General features: G+C 56.1%; 5 protein-coding genes across 9 annotated transcripts; all 5 read right to left on the reverse strand.

Moving 5' to 3' along the window:
• Positions 1-463: 463 nt before the first annotated feature.
• Positions 464-2,329, reverse strand: ABB37_00518 (putative dolichol kinase; the record flags this gene model as incomplete). The annotated part of the gene is made up of 1 exon (XM_015796726.1): positions 464-2,329. The coding sequence occupies one exon, from the start codon at positions 2,327-2,329 to the stop codon at positions 464-466; it is 1,866 nt and encodes a 621-aa protein (XP_015664734.1).
• Positions 2,330-3,612: 1,283 nt separating this feature from the next.
• ABB37_00519 (hypothetical protein) lies at positions 3,613-7,708 on the reverse strand (the record flags this gene model as incomplete). 2 transcript variants are annotated; one of them, XM_015796728.1, is made up of 1 exon in its annotated part: positions 3,613-7,708. In XM_015796728.1, the coding sequence occupies exon 1, from the start codon at positions 7,348-7,350 to the stop codon at positions 3,613-3,615; it is 3,738 nt and encodes a 1,245-aa protein (XP_015664736.1). In that variant the 5' UTR covers positions 7,351-7,708. The 2 variants fall into 2 exon arrangements, with proteins under 2 accessions (XP_015664736.1, XP_015664735.1); XM_015796727.1 differs by having other exon boundaries at positions 3,613-7,693.
• A 477-nt stretch (positions 7,709-8,185) lies between these two features.
• On the reverse strand, positions 8,186-11,461 carry ABB37_00520 (putative mitochondrial hypothetical protein; the record flags this gene model as incomplete). Its single annotated transcript, XM_015796729.1, has 1 exon — positions 8,186-11,461. One exon carries the CDS (start codon positions 11,459-11,461, stop codon positions 8,186-8,188), a length of 3,276 nt encoding a protein of 1,091 aa, XP_015664737.1.
• Positions 11,462-12,483: 1,022 nt separating this feature from the next.
• Positions 12,484-14,926, reverse strand: ABB37_00521 (hypothetical protein; the record flags this gene model as incomplete). 2 transcript variants are annotated; one of them, XM_015796731.1, is made up of 1 exon in its annotated part: positions 12,484-14,926. In XM_015796731.1, exon 1 carries the CDS (start codon positions 14,233-14,235, stop codon positions 12,484-12,486), a length of 1,752 nt encoding a protein of 583 aa, XP_015664739.1. In that variant the 5' UTR covers positions 14,236-14,926. The 2 variants fall into 2 exon arrangements, with proteins under 2 accessions (XP_015664739.1, XP_015664738.1); XM_015796730.1 differs by having other exon boundaries at positions 12,484-14,861.
• Positions 14,927-15,461: 535 nt separating this feature from the next.
• Positions 15,462-16,740, reverse strand: ABB37_00522 (hypothetical protein; the record flags this gene model as incomplete). Of its 3 annotated transcripts, none has more annotated exons than XM_015796734.1 (1): positions 15,462-16,740. In XM_015796734.1, exon 1 carries the CDS (start codon positions 16,590-16,592, stop codon positions 15,462-15,464), a length of 1,131 nt encoding a protein of 376 aa, XP_015664742.1. In that variant the 5' UTR covers positions 16,593-16,740. The 3 variants fall into 3 exon arrangements, with proteins under 3 accessions (XP_015664742.1, XP_015664741.1, XP_015664740.1); XM_015796733.1 differs by having other exon boundaries at positions 15,462-16,727; XM_015796732.1 differs by having other exon boundaries at positions 15,462-16,724.
• Positions 16,741-16,816: the final 76 nt, after the last annotated feature.

Here is a 16,816-nt window from a genome sequence, read left to right on the forward strand (position 1 = left end):
GAATCCGTTATCTTTCAACTGCACTCGCCTGTGCACATCGACTCAGTACTACGTTTCAATGGAATTACCTTTTCAGCAGGTTCATCTTTTTTCTTTTATAAGCTTGGACGAGAGAGTGTGAGTAGAAGGCAGTTGTCATCCCACCTACTTCTTTTACATAAAGAGAATAAAACTCGTAGCTGCAATGTAGAGAATTGAGAGACAACATTAAAAAGCAACAACGACAGAAGGTGTGCACTGGGGTCCTACTTGGGGGAGGAAGAGAGCTGCACCACCGAAGAGTTGCTGCGAACAGTGCCCTGGCACACCTTTGCTTCAGTGCTTCAACACGAAGAACAGACAGGCATGAACGAGCGGGTGGCGGATCCAGAGAGGAGAAATCGTCAGCGGTACGATTTAGCGGCAGAAAAAAGAGTAACGAAACGAGCAAAAAAGCAAGCAGGCGGCGCTCGCTTCCAGGTGCCTAGAAGGAAGAGGACGGTGACACAGGCGATGGAAAGCTCTTCCACGGTGAGGTTAGCGCACTCGCCAATGACGTCGCCGTGGTCGGGTTTGGACGCGTGATGGCCGGATTCACCCACAGCTCCTTGGCCGGCACCAGCAAAGCAAAGAGGTTGTTTACCGCGCCAAGAACGACCAACGGCAGCTGCAGGTTGTCGATCCCGTCCATAAAACACTCCGTCAAGGTGCAGGCGGCGATCATGGTAAACGTGTACCACACAGGTCCGGTGATGGGAACCTCCGCGATCGTCAGAATGACGACCCAGAAGACCATTCCGCACAGCAGTCCGCCCAGCGTGCCAGTGGTCGTCTTGTGCGTGATGGACGTGTTCGCGCGCTCGGTGAAGAGGTTGTTCTTCAGATACCGCCCGAGCGTACGCCGTGAGCTCAAGAAGTATGAGCTGCCGATAATCGCCGCGCACGCGTCAACGATGCCGAGCGACACGATGCCAGGTATAATGTTGATAGAGAGTTCAATGATAGCGGGCACGGGTTTCACGTCAGGGGACAGGTGCCGATAACGCATCATTATGGAAATGCCAAGTCCGATGAGAAGGTAAATGTGTGTCCGCACCACGCCGTCGATGCTGTCGCGGTCGTCGATGTGATGCACAATGAAGTGTGAGATGTGCTGCGCGCCGTAGATGTTGTAGTACCGCCCAACCTCCATTAAAACAGAGACGCTGATGGCGGTGGAAAACGCGAAGGCCATAAATGGCGGGTCAATCATAATGGACGGTGTAAAGGCGACAACGGCGATAAAGTGGAACAGCTTTCGGCGCACCGTCTGCCGAACGTTGACGGAGAGCACGTCGACCAGGTACACCGCCAGTGGCAGGAGGGTGACCCAGCACACCATCGTCCACATTCGGAAGCGACTGGACATGATGTACGCATAAAGCCAGCGGAGCACGTTCTCGCGAAACTGATAGCTGATCACCAACGCGAGCGTCAAGCCAACCACCACGTTCGAGACCCAGAAGATGATCGTGATTCTCTTGCGGCTGATGCGCCGCCGCGACGACTTGGAGTTTTTGTTAGTTGGCACGAGGCACCACCTCGACAGGGCACCTATAATAGACACGATGTAAATCGTACACAGGATCATGCCACGACTGGCAATGTGCGTGTACGAGGTCAGATACCCAGGCGCGTTGAGCAGCAGGACCGACTCCCGGCCACCATGGATGCTGAGGTTGTTGTTTACGCAGATGTCACACATGTAAAATCCCACGAGTGAACCGATTAAAATGGCCTCGTTGTCCCCGACGGCCGGGGACAGCTTCACAAAGAAGATGTAGCCAGACACAACGTAGACGATACCGCCGAACGAGATGACTTTGTCCTTCACGATAAAGAAGACGACAATGAAGCCAACAACGGCGTAGAGGGCGATTTCGGCGACCACGTTGCGGTCGTGGGCGGACTTGCCGCGCTGTTCCGCCTTCGCAGCGATGAGTGACAGGTACGACAACAGCGTCGAGGCGTAAAAGAGAATCGGCGAGTGGCCAAGGTCCATGGCGTGGTCAAGGCAGCGCTCCGATAAGAAGATGAGCGGCATGAGGAGGCGGCTCTCCCCGTGCTCAGAGGTGAGGGCAATGGTGCAGAGCGTCAAGATGCTGCAGGCCTGCATGCGAAATTGCGCCTGCCACGAGACCCAGGCGAGGAGACAGGTCCACAGCAAAAGCAGCGTCGAGGAGTACGAAATCTCGAGCGAGCGACGACGTCGGCCATTGAGAGCAGTGTCCAGGGTGGGAACGCGATTTGCGTTGGGAGAAGTCGTCCCGTTTGCCGCCGGTGGTCTGCGGAAGTACATCGGGTACCGCATTTGTCGTTTGTTCCCTTCGAGTACCTCCACGTGGCACGGTTCACACCGAACTTCGCTAATGCAATTCCTTTACCTCAACCAGGAGGAAATAATGGCAATAGAAAACAGCGACACAGTATCCTAAGACGAAATCAAGAAAATGCCTTTTCTTTCCGCAATAGACTCCAAATAAATCGAGCGGGTCGGAAGAAGAACACAAAAGGTAATGTGAGTCTCGCTGAATATGCAAACGCGAGCGCAAAACGAAGATAACAGGAGTCTGCCACAGCGCTGCTCCAACCTAGACCTGTGATGCTCTGCGTTTGCTTTCAGTGCAGACACAACAACGCCAACACCACAACGACAAAAATGAACCTAATCAGCAACAATGATGAGCGGCGATCCAGAGTTACTTAAAAGAAAAAAAATAACGAGCAAAGCCCTGAGTTGTAGAGAAACAGAAAAGAGTTTATTAAAACGAACGCGAACACGCTGCTTGAGTAGTGGCAGTCTCGACCTTTACACGACAGAGAAGTTCATATATTGTATGATGAAGAGCGCAACGAGAACGACGGAAGGAAAAACAAAAGCGGCGACTCTGTAGCCTCACGACCATGCAGACCCGGAGCTGCAGCGCAGTCACAAAACAACGACTGGGAAACAATATATCCGTTGTGGTGCTAGATGGCAAGATGCACTCACAAATGGTATCTTTATTTTTTCTTTTGAGAGATATTTATGAGTTTCTTCTTTTCTATGGAAGGAGTCGTAGAAGAGAATAATCGAGGAAACAGGCGAGTCGCAACGTGAAATAAAGGCACCGCTTTTGGTTCAGTCTACACTCCGGCTTGAATGACTCGCTACGACACGGGATGGCGAAGAGGAAAACAAAAAGTGGAAAAGGAAGTGAATTGAGGGGAAGCGACGGGGAAAAGTGAATTTAAGGAGCACTCGGGTTCGCTGTCCGCCTCACGCACCGTGCTGGACGTTGTGGTTTTCATTCATTTGTTTTTGAACGGAGGCGGCATTGTTTATCCTTCACAAACGCTGTCCTCTAAGAACGAGGCGTAGCATACAGGAGCCTGTCAGCACGAAGGAAGCCAGGGGTAAATAAGCCGCTAAAGCTGCAACACAACAGACCATTTTTTCCTTTCTTTCCTTTTGTGATGTCATCCGCTCTCGCAGTCAAAAACCCATATGCGTACGGCATAGAGGCAATTAAAAAATAATAATAAGACACCTCTTCTCCGAAATGAAACGTGCACAAAACGATTCATCTCACGTTTCGCCACTGTTGAAGTTCCTCACACGCGTTCCTCGCCATCGGCCGCAGAGGCCCGCCGCGCATCCGCCATGTCCGCTGCAATTCCTTCGGCGTCTTGCAAGAACTCGCGCAACGCGAACTCGGCGTACTCTGAGGGGAGCACCGGCGCAGCTTCTGCTCCCTCCTCGCAGTCACTTAAACGCGCGCCGCTCACAAGCGCACGCACGGCAGTCTGCAGTTCTCCGCGTAGGCGCGTCACGGCGAGGATGTCCTTATTGCCGTACAAATCCTTCGTGTCATACACCGAGGCCTGCTCGAAGTGGCGGTAGAAGACGTTGACACTGATATTGTACGGTGGGCAATGACGAGGCGACGAGCCATCACCTTTACCGTGCCTACCAACTTCCACCTCCTCTTCCTCCAGCGTCGTGATGTGATGGAACCACATGGCTGGGAAGTAGAGCATGTCGCCTGGTCGCAGAACCACCACCTGCGCTGCCTTGCACGCTTCAATGAAACGCGGGTAGCGCACCAGGTCCGGCGCATCCAAGTTAATGACTGCCGAGGAGCTGCCGGACATGTAGAGGTTGTTGTACTCGCTTGGCGGAAAGAGCACCACACGCTTGCAGCCCACAATTTGGCAAAGTACGTTGTCCAGTGTGTCGAAGTGCGTCCAGAGCTGCAGTGGTGGGGCGTTCATGCGCAGACAGGACTGATGCAGCAGCGGCTCGATGTGCTCCTTTGCGCCAGGCGGCAACACAAAGTCTTGCCCCAATGTCGCGAAGTCCGTCCACAGGTTTGACCGCTCGCTCTTCATGTGGGCCGCGATCGAGCGGTAGTACCACGTCTCCGTCGGCGTCTCCATGCAAGTGCGATAGAGCTCCGTCGCGTCCTCGAGGTGCTGCACCAGTTCCGTCAGCGTCACATGGCGGAAGGCGAAGTTCTTACGCACAAAGTCCAGTAGTTGCGACCTCTCCGCGACGTGGACGGAGACGGTGGTGTTGCCCTCCGCGCTCTTCAGGTACGCCGGCGACGCCCACTTCTGCACGCAGCCTCCAAGGTTCACGTTACGGAACACCACCGGCTCCGCGGCAGCGCGCGCCACCGCCAGAAACGCCGCAGCGCTGTACTCCGCCACCTCCCGCACGGAGGGCCACGGCTTTGACAGCAGTTGATCGTAGGCGTACACCGGCCGGGAACCGGGCGTTTCGTCCGCTGCGGTGTCACGAACAGCATCGTTGACGGCAGCACCAGCGGTTGCTGCTGCGGCGGGAGCGCAACGCCACGCGCTCCCGTCAACGGAGTCGCCGAGGTAGAGGAGCTGCGGTTTGGCGGCAAAGGTGCCAAAGGAGAAGCAGGTGTACCCGCCTCCCACCACCCCGACCACGCCCTCACCCAGCACCACGCAGGAGTGACGGGACCACCACGGGGCGTCACTTGGCAGCGCCACACGAAGCGGCTGCACAGGTGACACCTTTTCCCCTTCCGCCGCCGCCACCTCCGCCGGAACAAGCATGCCAACGGACACGCTCGATTTCTCTTCCCACGTGCTGCCGCCCAGCACGAGAATGCAGTCGCGATGGTTGACGGTGACGCGTGTGAGAGTGTGCGAGAAGCGACCTGCTCCAAGGTTTACCGGCAGCCGTGTCCACTCGTGCGTCGAAAGCCGCAGTCGCCACAGTGAGTTCTCGCAAGCGTCGCGGTCAGCAAACAAACCTCCCGCGAGGAGAACGTCGTCGTCTGACAGCGCGAGTGCTGCGAAGGAATGCGCAGCAGATGGCATCACACCCGCCTTTTTCCCTTTTAGATTTCGCAGCGGTTCGTAGGTGATGCTGCAGTGCAGTGTCGAGACCGTCACCAAGTAGCAATCCAGTTCAGTCGTGCTCACTACGTCGCCGGTGGTTGCGGTAGTTGCCGCTGCTGCTTCGGTGGCTGTCTTGCCACCCATCAACAGCAATTTTGCCTCGGCGTTGTCTTCCAAGCTACGGAGGCACACCATCGAGTGCCGATAGCGAGGCGAGGGACAGCAATTGTCGGTCGTTGTCACCATCAACGGCGTCCATCGTGCACGCACCGTGCTGCCGAGACTCACGGTGCGTGGGATGTCCAGCGTGAGCACGTAAGCATTTGACGTCGCAGCGGCCGGGTTCGTTCGGCCGCCCCACACGAGGTACTGACCAGTGCCGATGCGGGAGAAGGAGTGAAAGACCAGCGCCGGTGGCATTTTCGAGGCTGCAGTCGAGGTGGATGCCACGCTGGCTGTGGTGGATGTCACAGACATGTTCGACGCCTCGTTGTTGTGAGCGTTTCTGCCACCGTGCAGCGGCACAGGATCATCTCCTGCGACGACCACGCGCAGCTCGCCCTCCTGCAGGCTGTGCACGTAGATGGCATTGGTGCGCTCATGCCGCTTGCCCACCGCAAAGCCGCCGAAGGACACGAGGAGCCGGTCGCCGTTACGCAACGGCTCCACCGCAACCCCGCCATTTCCCCATCCTTCAAATCCATATCGCGCGGAGGGCCAGTTATGCAAGGCGCCGCTCACGGCCTGCTGCTCTGCAAATGCGACAACAGAGGTGACAGATGCAGGCGGTTGCGCCAGTGGTTTCCCCTCGGCGGCGTACTCCACAAAGGCCCGGTGCGCCGCGCAGCCATGTGCCACCACGGAACTCCACACACGACTGGTGGTGGTCGCCATGGTGATGCCATAGTGCTCACACATCTCATTCCATTCCTCGAGCTCATCAAACGCCTCCAGGCCTTCCACGCGCGACTTCTCCGGCCCTGCAATCACGTAACGAGAGACACGATAGAAGTTGCCCCACCAGGCACGATGCATGCCGGAGGTCAGCGCGCGCCGCGTCATGTGTCGTCCATCCGGACAGGCCTGAATGCCGAGCAGCGGGCTGTTCTTTTGGCGCAGAGACTGCTGCATCACTCGGCCGAAGCTGTCGCTGGGGGAGACCTGGTCGTACGCCACGAAGACGGCGTTGGGGAACGTGCACGCGAGCAGTGCCACCAGCCTCGCCGCGTCCTCAGGCGGCATGTACTGCATGACGCACTCTGCGTAGATGATGGTGAAGTTAGTGGAGGCGAAGCCTTTCGGACCGTAGCGGGTCAGACGAGGTAGCAGTTCCGCAGCGGCCGTGCGAAGATCGATGCCGACGGCGGTGTAAAACGGGCTAGCAACAGGGCAGTCGGCGTCTGCTGGCGCCAGTCTCCATCCTGGGGGAAAGGTACGAGGAGGAGCAGCAGCCATCAGCGCCGCCTTCGATTGCAACACCGCAGGGAAGTCAACGTCCGCGAACACCACATCTCCGTTGGGGAACGACGCGGTAAGAGAAGCCGGCTGCGCCGTCGCCGACGGCCCGCTGGGCTTGCCAGTCGAAAGCAGATCGACGGAGTCCAGCAAAAGCCGCAGCGCGAGAGTGTCGTAGCCTGCGCCGAGAGACAAGACTTGGATTGGTGGAGTAGTACCTGCAGCAGCAGCAGCAGCTGAGGAAGAGTCCGAGGTAGGCGTCGTGTGCGCAGCACGCTCCGGTGCGGAGAGAGCGACTTGGATCAGACGGGTTACGAGGTCTGTCATCACAGCCATGCGGAGGTAGTAGCCGCGGTTGATCAGCGGCGAACGGCGCGACGGCTTCTTGACAAAGCACCGCAGAAAACAGTCGCGTACGTAGTCGTGTGCCACAGCAGAGCGCTTGCTGACCACGCTATCATCGTTGGTGTGCTGCACCATCACATCAACACTCCCACCTGGAACTTTAATTTTCTGCATTACCTTGCTGGCCTTTTTCTGTTTCTTTTTGGAAAGGGGCGCCGTGCCATTGGTGGCATCTCCTCGGGTCTCTTTGCTATTGTTTTTCTCCGGGGTGGGCGGCTGCATTGAGTGGTGAGAATGCATTTCTGAGCCTGCGATGGAATGCCCTAGGAGCTGAATTGTCTTCTCTCTTCTTTTGTTGGGGGAGGGGGGTGGGGAGTTCAGTGCTACGAGATTTAAAAAAAGGTGTGTACGGCTCGCCGATCAGTTGAGAGGAAACCGACCTTCCGTAGCACGCGAGGAAAAGAGTGCTGAAGGAAGTGAGAAGGGCGCTAACGTGTTTATATGTGTTGTGGTTCTCTGATGTGAAGTATTCTGACAAGGAAGTGGGGGAGGGCGAAGTGAAGAGCAAAAACACAGTTTGTGGATGTTTCGTCATGAGCTGATTTCTCATTTTACCTAGCCAAGTCGCTCGCCTCGTCAACAGGTGTGCCCACTAACCATGTCGCGTCAGACAACGTTGTGCACTGGCGAATAAAACGACAGAAGCCGTCATTGCACATCCAATCGTTTACAAAAATCTGTTCAAATACAGAAAAGAAAACCAACTTATAGCAACGCGGAAACTGTGTGGTAAACTCCGTTTAGACAACTAGATGAGCCTGGTTTATAGATAGCGAAGTCCTGTGACGACATCCACGTTTACTACACGCATTCTGCAACATCCATTTACCGTTCTCCGACATCAACATCCTGGAAACCCATCAATTTAGCCCATGTCAGCAATAAAGTCTGTTGACTCCTACAGCGGACACCGCTGTTGAGCATGAGGAAAAGATCGTAAAGACGTCGGCTAACCCTTCAGAACCATATCCTCGTCATCCGACTCCATCTCGTCTGCCCCAGTAATGTGGTGCTGCATGTCGTTGAGCAAGAATTCCGCATCGTCCGGTTCGTCGTCTTCCCTGCTGCCCGCGAGTACGCCTGTGTTACCAGACCTCTCATCTGCCGCTGCTACTGCGGCGGCTCCACGGGTGACGTCCACGCCCACCTCCGCCGGAGAGAGATCGTTCCACTTCAGCACCATCTGCGCCAGCTCCAGCTTTCCTGCTTTCAGCAGCAGACTACTCAGTACAACGCTGGTGCTGCGGCTGAGAGCCATGCCCTGCTTCTCCATCTCAGTCAAGAGAACCGCCACCTTCGCGTGCTCACCAGCGCGCGCAAACGCGCTGACACATGTGTTGTAGACGTGGGCGCTCTTCGGCAGTGTCGCGTTGTCCAGCAACGCCTGCAGCTTGACCGTGTCCCGCAAACGTGCGTAGATGCGGTAGACTGCTTCGACATCCCGCTGACAGCACTCCGGGTGGGCGAGCAGCAACGCAATGTACTTCTCCATCTCGACAACGTTGCCGACGCGACTGAACGTGGACGCGACGGTGCACAGCAAGCGACTGGTGAGGATCACCGTACTGCTGCTGACCATCTCCTGCACGAGTGCCTCCGCCTCGTCCGACATGCGGCCTCGAGCGTACGTGTTCAGCAGTACCACATAGCCAAACTCCTCCATCGCGATCTGCCGCTCTTTCCGCTCGTGCACCAGCTCCTGCAGGTGCTCGAAACGCTTTGCGCGGCCGTATCCCTCGAACAATATATTGTACGTGACCGCATTTTCTTGGAAGCCCTCGTGCTTCAGCTTTTCTCGAATCGATTCCATCTTGGTCACGTCACCGCACTTCGCGTACGCGTTCATCGCTTGGTGGTAGGTGACGAGGGTAGGGACAGCGTTGGTGGACTTGGACATCTCGTCCAGAATGGCCTCCATCTCCGTCAGACGCCCCATTTTACCCAGCATGTCCACCACCGTCGTCGCCGTCACTGGATTCGGCGGCACAAGCTTCATCATGGTGTCCAAAATATCCTGCACCTTCGCCATGTTGTTGAGACTCATGTAAACGTCGAGGAAGCGGTTGTACACCGGCATCGTGACGGCCATCTTGCTCTCTAGCAGATCACTCCAGCACTGGTCCACCTCGTTCACCTTGCCCAGCCGCGCAAACGCAGAGGCGGCGTCGGCGAAGAACATGGAGGTGTGGATTTCGTTGCTCGTGACGGCTTTGTGCACATACGCCTCCACGCCCGCCGTGTCGTGGAAAAATGCGAGCGAGGTGACAATGACGCTGAACAGGCGCTCGTTCAGCGGCACGAGGTTCGCCTCCATCTCGGCGAGCACGCTGTTAAATTGCGCTCGGTTGTGGTGCTGTGCCGCATTACGCAGCAAGACGCGGTACACATTGGCGTTCTTGCGCGGCAGCCGTGCCAAGAACGCCCTCATCGCGTCCGGCCGCTCGTTCAGCGCGTACAAATTTAGCACCTCCGCTTGCACGGCTTCGTTTGCCAACAGACCGTACTGCTCCGCGTCGCGCACGACTGCCTCGCACCGGCGAAAGTCTTTCGGAAAGCAGCGGAGCATCTGTATCACGAGCATCGCGCTCATGTTCTGAGTGGCGCCGGTGGCCGCTTTCTGCTTCGCCTCACGGTACAGGTGCTCGACCGTAGCCGTGTCGTTGAGCGCGTTAAACACGCGGACCAGCGTCGGGTACATAGCGCCATCCACCTGCATGCCGCGCGCCCGCATCTCGGCAAGGTACTTCTCCACCAGTCGAGGGTAGTACCGGCCCAGTACGCGAAACACGTTGAGGTAGGTTTTCGATGTGTGGTATATCTCCTTTCGCGTCATCTCCTCCTTCAGGGCGATGACCTCTTTTAAATTGTAGGAATGTGCGTACCAGCGAAGCATCTCGTCATAGAGCTTCTGATCCTTCACCGCGCCGGCAGAGTCGAGCGCATCGAAGCACTTGCGCATGTCATCAAAGCGGCCCAGCACACCCAACCCACGAAGTAGGGAAACCACGAAGAGGGGATCGAGGTCGTCTAACGTGTCATTGGCGGCTGCGTCCTCGACGACGCGGCGCAGGTGCATCACTTTGCCCAGCATCACCTCATCTCCGCTGTCGTGGGTACGGGCCAGCATCTCGCTGCACTTCGCGATGACGGCGGACTCGCCCACCATGCCGAGAGTAGTGCGGTTCAGCTCAGCGCACACCTCCGACTCGACTCGGTACACCGCCGCGATGGACGTAACCGCGGCGGATTGCAGACGCGAACGCACCACCGCACCCACCGCAGCGTCCGACAGCGTGAACTCCTTGTCTCGTGCGAGGTGAATCATGGTGCGCAAGGCCGACGTGCTGCCGCGGCTGGCGATGACAGCGCAGGACACAACCGTGTTCAAGTCCACCTCGCTGCGCCGCCGTGCAATGACGTCGTCGACAGCGCCCTGGGTAACCTGCACCACGTCGTCGTACCGCCCGGTCATGCCGAGACTCTCTAGCAGCGCGCAGTAGTCCCCAGTGGTCAGCTTATCTGGCGGGATCTGAGCCCACAGTGCCACGCTCTCCTCGTGCTGACCGCTGAACTGATACGCCAGCACGGCGAGCACCCTCATCTCCTCGTTCGCTTTCAGTTCTTCCGCCATCCCCCGCATCAGCTCCTTCGCGTTCTCGCGCTTGTAGGACTCAAAGAGGTACCGGACAAAAGGGAAGCCGAGCGTCAGCCCGTACTTGCGAAAGCGAATGGAGGCGCGAAAGAGTAGGTGGGCCATGTCACCCTGTCGCAACTCCACACACTCCTTCATGAGACTTTCCATGATCGCCGTGGCGTCGGCCGGGCTGACCTCCTTGCGTTGCAGCTTCGACTGGAGCGAGATCATCAGGTAGGTTACCGCGTTACGAAATTGCGCGATGCGGCGGCGGGAGTGCAGCATGGACTGACGAATATGTCGCGCGACGTGGCGCGGCTTGCTGGACAGCACCGAGGCCAACGCGGCTTCGTCGTCGCTAGAGAAGGGACGGTAATGAGAGGCGCGTCCACTGGAGAGCGGCCGCAGTAAGACGGGGGTGTAACAGGTGACGTAGTGCCGACGAGTTTGCCAGCCGCCTAGCGCAGACGAGCAGGTGCTGCTGTTTGCGTGGGCGGTGGCGGTATTCGGCGCGGTGGGCACTGAAATTGCCACCTTCAACGGACGACGCAACAGGCGTCCCGGCAGCAACGAGAGGCGTCTTGACCGCATGAATTCGACTAATACAAAATAGCAGCAACAGCAAAGAGAGCACTGGGAGACGGGAAGACAACAATAGGACGCCCGGAGGTGGTGAAAAGGCTTCTTACGGAGTGAATACCCCCTTCTTGGGATTGTTCTTCTTGGTGGGGCTTTAAGTTTTCCGTGCAAGTCTCGCGGCGACTCAAAAAAAAAAAACCCGGTTAAGAACACCAGTTGTGTTCGCTAGTGAACAGTAAAACCAGCAACAACGTAGTCAACGAATGCAAAAGAGACAATGGCGAAGTGAGGTCCACCGAAGGAGGAAAGATTCAGAGGTGGACAAGCACACGCGGGAAAGAGGACGAAGATCGCCAAGGGTCTACTCGTGGGGGAAAAAAAAAGGGATTGTCCACACACTAGCAATTCGCATTTCATGAAGGGTGAAAACGTGCTGTTCAGGCCAATGTGTTCGTGTGGCCGAGGGAGAAACGCACGGCAAATAGGACATGATAGAGATCCTCAGACACATCCAGTTCTTCCGTGTGTTATCCTCGTAAAGATGGCCGCAGCCTGCAAGCCATGCAGCGGAGTGCTCAGGGGGATCTACGCAAGACGATGGTGATCATTTTACCTCCTTTTTGATCTGTGCAATCCGTGCTATCTTCTTTTGTTTTCTGTTGGCGATATGGTAAAAGGAGGGGGTAGGAACGACCGTGACGAATAAAGCCCTTTAGAGATAAAGTGAGGCAACGACTGTACAGAAAAGCAACGTAAAAAAAAGACGGTAAAATACACCCGTTCTACAACGCGTCAGCAAAAACACGGAAGTGTGCACGCGAAAGCCGCAGTAACAACAAATGGGGCTCGCCGTAATCGCACTGACCACGCGACACTAAGGCGCTTGCTGGAGGCGCATAACGGATTATGATTCGCACGCAAACGGTCGCCACGTGGATACACGCGCTAGCGTCGAGATAATGTACTTCTAGCACCTGTCTTGCGGTCTCCAGAGACGACCGGAACCAAAGAAGAAGAAGAGAAAACGAAACACGTTACCGCGGCTCTCTCGGTGCCTTGACTTCGTGTCGCTCCTCCTCGCCTGCCGGTCGAAGACTGGGGTACCGCGTGGATGGCGAGGACGAGTCCATGCCATTCGACACCGCCACTTCAAACTCCATCGCACCGCTCTCCACCGGTCGCTTCACCGTGGGGGTCGTTTCCACCATTTCCTCAATCACCGGCGTCTCCCCAGAGGCTGCGCGGAAGCGCTTCTGCAAGATAGCCTGACCCATGCGCCGCCCAGAATAGAGGGCGTCGTCCCCGTCGTCGGACACGTCCGGGCCACACCAGCTGGAGCACAAGTAACGCAAGAGCAGCCTTCCGACGCCGAGCTGGTGGCCGCCAAAGCCGTGCACGACCGCCGTGAACCCGTTGAAGTTTTCCTTGCTGCCGAAGCAGTCCCCGTACTTGGTCACAAAGCCGCCTCCGTTCTTTTCCTCCTCGACGAGGGCGGCGTGCTGGACAGCGAACACATCGGGGTGACCGCGGACCACCGCCACGATAAACTCGTTATCCATCCAATCGGTCGAGTTGTCCGAATACAGCGCCTTCTTCACCTCCTCACTGAGGATGCAGAAGCTCTGCGTGCACAGCAGCTTCTCAAAGAAGACCCGACTTTTATCGGACATCTTCGTGTTCAGCACAAATCCCCGCTCCCCTTTCAGCACCACTTCCCCAAACAATGTCGCGTAGTAAGTGAGAAAAAGACTACATAGGTCGCGCACAGTTTGGTCCTTTGGGTGGCGCATCTTGAGTATGGACAGCCCCGTGCGCAGCGCGCTCAGCACGCCCGAATGCGGCAGGTGATCTTGCGTCTCGTTCAAGTAGTCCACCCGCTCGCACACGCCATCAGCGCCGAGGTGCACCGCCACGACGGAGTCGATTGGGACGCGTTGCACGTGTGGCAGCTGCGAGGATAAGATGCCGACCAAATACGGCGGCGGCGCAGCCAGCACGTCCAGCAGACTTGTAGGTAAAATGGGAATTAAAATGTGCATCCAGTCAAATGGGGCAACGAGTGCCTGCAACGACATGACCACGTTCGAGACAATCGAAAAGTTGGGTCCGACAATGATGATGTGCTTCTCCAGCAGCAAGTCGGTCAAAATGGAGAAGAGGTCGTAGATCTTGGGGAAAATAACGAGCATGTCGAGTGGTGCGGTATCGATAAAGGAGCAGAGCCGATCGTAGGGGCGGTTAAAGGTCATGCCGAGGTCCAGCGGGGTGTTAAACATGCCGCCGGAGGGCGGGGTGGAGCATTTGCACATGGCTTTGATCATCGTTTGCCCACCTTCGTCGCCGTTGGTGCTGAAGAGATATGCTATACGATAGAAAAAGTTGCACCACGGATAGGGTGAAAGGGCGACGACCGCCTCACCGTTCACGAAGGCCGTCGTGTGCCCGTACTCGCGAATGCCTTTGCTATCCGTCAGCACGAACGTGTAGCTCAGCTGGTCTACCGTGGACGATGTCCCTGCGTTGGCCATGGCAAACTTGCCCAGGTTTGGATACCGCACCAGCACCGTCGAAGGAGTGTACGGGTACGACCACAATATCTTCACCACCTCCTCCCCTTTGCCGTTGTGATCCAACCGCATTACGAGAAAGCAATTAATACAGCTGCGATCATTGCCTTTGTTGTAGAAGATCTGCTGCTTCGAGGTGAAAACTGTCTCCTTCTTGTGGTAGCCCACAAACGACGCTTTCAGTTCGCTGAATCCGGTAGTGACATCGATATCGTCCATTCTCTACTACAATATAGACAGCGAGGAGTCAGGAAAGTCCCCTTCACAACGCCAGAGAAAAAAAAAAAGAAGGTATCAACCTCTACGTTCGCGCACACCATACACAACACCAAACAAAAAGCAAAGGCAACCAAAGATCACGAGGATACCAGAGTGTGGTCTGCAGTGCAAACGCGAAGGAGTGCTGTTTTTGTTTTATTAATGAGAGCTGTAGAAGTGTTGCTTTCTTTGCCCCCGTCCGTCTCTCAGGAACTTGTACTATTCCTATTATTTCCCTTGTGGCAGCGAGAGAGTCTCAAAAAGTGTCACAGGCCAAGTGGGGGAAAGTAGGTATTATATATATTTTTTTGAGTGCCACTGTCAACCCGAAGCAATCTTGAACTATTTCGATGAGGGCGGGTGTGGCTGGAAGCGGAGAGAGAGAGAGAGAGAAACAAGTTTTCAGAAAAACACCAATACAGAAGCTGATGTACACCGAGAGAGCACAACACGCGATTCGATGTGTTGGCGGCAAGACAGAAAAGGTAGATGGGCGGAGTTATACAAAGAAATTTGCGCGGGTGTCAGCCCGGCTGCCGCGCTGTGCTGGTGGAGAAGCGGAAAAACAGAAATATATGCGATTCTTCTGATGACAGTTCTAGGAGCAGAGATAAAACAAGAAAGAAGAACACAGTTGTAGCCGCTACTATACTGCCGTTACACACATCGAAGAGGTAATAAAGATGAAGAGTGCAGAAGGAGTGAGTAGCGGTAATTGTGACATCGCCAGACGACCATCACCCTTCGCTAGGAGTCAAATTACTGCTTTTTAAGAGCATGTAAAGTCTGATATAGAGTCTTTTCTATAGCCAGCCCGTAGCGAGAACGTTAATTGTTCGTACAGCTATTGCGTTGTTCTTCGAAAACTCCGCACAAGTTAGAGTACTCGCAATGGAAAGAAGACGCCACTCTCCTCTACAGTTACCGCGATAGCGCGTCTTACCGTGAAACTGCGTGCATGAGGCTCCCTGCATATTTAGAAAAGGGGAGAAACAAAAGGTTCCAAATGAAGAGAATTCTTCTTTCTTTCTTTCTTTTAGAAGTTCATCACTGCGTGAACCAAAAAAGGAGCATTTGTGTCCGAAGACGTTGTGAGGATCCAACATGCCGCAACCCAACCACGCAGAGACAGTAGAGAGAGGGAAGGGGGAGGCGGGAGGTGCGAAGAAGAGAATAAGAGGAATTCGTCACTCGGTAAGTGCGTCTTTGTTAGCGGTCTTGGCTGCCGAGGAGAAAGTGGAGGCGGGAAGTGCGGGCTTCACCTCCTTCTTGAGGGCCGCAATCTGCGCCGCAAACTGCGTGTTCATTGGGTGGTCCTCCTGTCCCTGCTCCAGCAAGTGAATCGCATCCTCAGGACGGTTGAGTTTGCGCAGGGCGTAGGCACCATGGAGGTAGCCCTGCACGTTCCCCGACACCTCCACCGCCCGCACCGCACTCTCCAACGCCTCATCGTACTTCTTCTGGTGAACCAACAATCCCGCCTTCAGGGCGTGTAGGCCGCCCAGGCGCGACGCTTCCTTCGCGTGTGCGATGCCGGCATCCACGCAGCGGACGGCGTTGCGCAGATCGTTGCAGTGCAGGTTCGCCATCGCCATTCCCGCCGCCACCTTCACGAACATCGTAATGTCCATTGGCTCATATTCCTCCTTGGACGCCATGATGACATCTCCTTCCTTCTTTGCGGCGGCGTTGCTTCTGCTGACGTTGTCTTCCTTCTCCGTGCTAGGCGTTTCCGCGGAGGATGGCGCTGCTGATGTCGCTGCCTCCGCCTTTGCGTTTTCGTGGGCGTCCGCGGCGTCGCTCAATTCCGTCTCCTTCGTAGAAGACGCGGCTGCGGAAGGCGCTGCCGACGGCAGCGGCTGCTTCACCGAGCACCCGCTACGCTCCACCTCCTCGATCATCGCGCGGAAGTTGTCGGGGAATCCGGAGACTAACTCATGCGCCTGCTCCCCGGCGGCCATGGCAGACGAGCTCGGATACAGCAAGTAGCTCAGCGGCCGCTGCGCAATCACGTCCTTGGCGCCGTACTCCGCTAATAGCTTGGCTAAGTGTGGAGCGATGCTTGGGGTGGGACTTTTGCTGTCGATCTCTTGCAGGATCTTGTTGCCCAGCTCAACGATAACGTCGCGGGAGGTGCTCTCCTCCAGCACCGCCCGCTGCTCCTCGAGGCTTTCCTCCAGAACCTCTGGCACGTACTCCTTCACGCGCTCATCCCGCGTCTGCGGCTTGTTCCACAACGAGGTGAAGAAGTCGGTCTTGTTGGAGCCCAGTTTGATTTGAGGCAGATACCCGGCAGCGAGCCGGCTGCGACGGAACATCACCGACGTCTTTCCTCTCTCAACTTTATAGAAAAACGCTAGAACACAAAACTCCACACCCCTGTCGATCAAACGTTTCAGACTGATGATGATGATGTGGCGCTCTTTATGCGTGAGTGAGTGTGTGCGTGCTACTAATGACGTCCGCTGGAAAATGTTGAGGAGCGGCAGAGGAACAAAAGGTCAGGTTACAGTAAATAAAATAAATGTAGACAAACGTCGCT

Source organism: Leptomonas pyrrhocoris, assembly GCF_001293395.1.
Source record: "Leptomonas pyrrhocoris isolate H10 chromosome Unknown, whole genome shotgun sequence".
NCBI lineage: Eukaryota > Euglenozoa > Kinetoplastea > Trypanosomatida > Trypanosomatidae > Leptomonas > Leptomonas pyrrhocoris.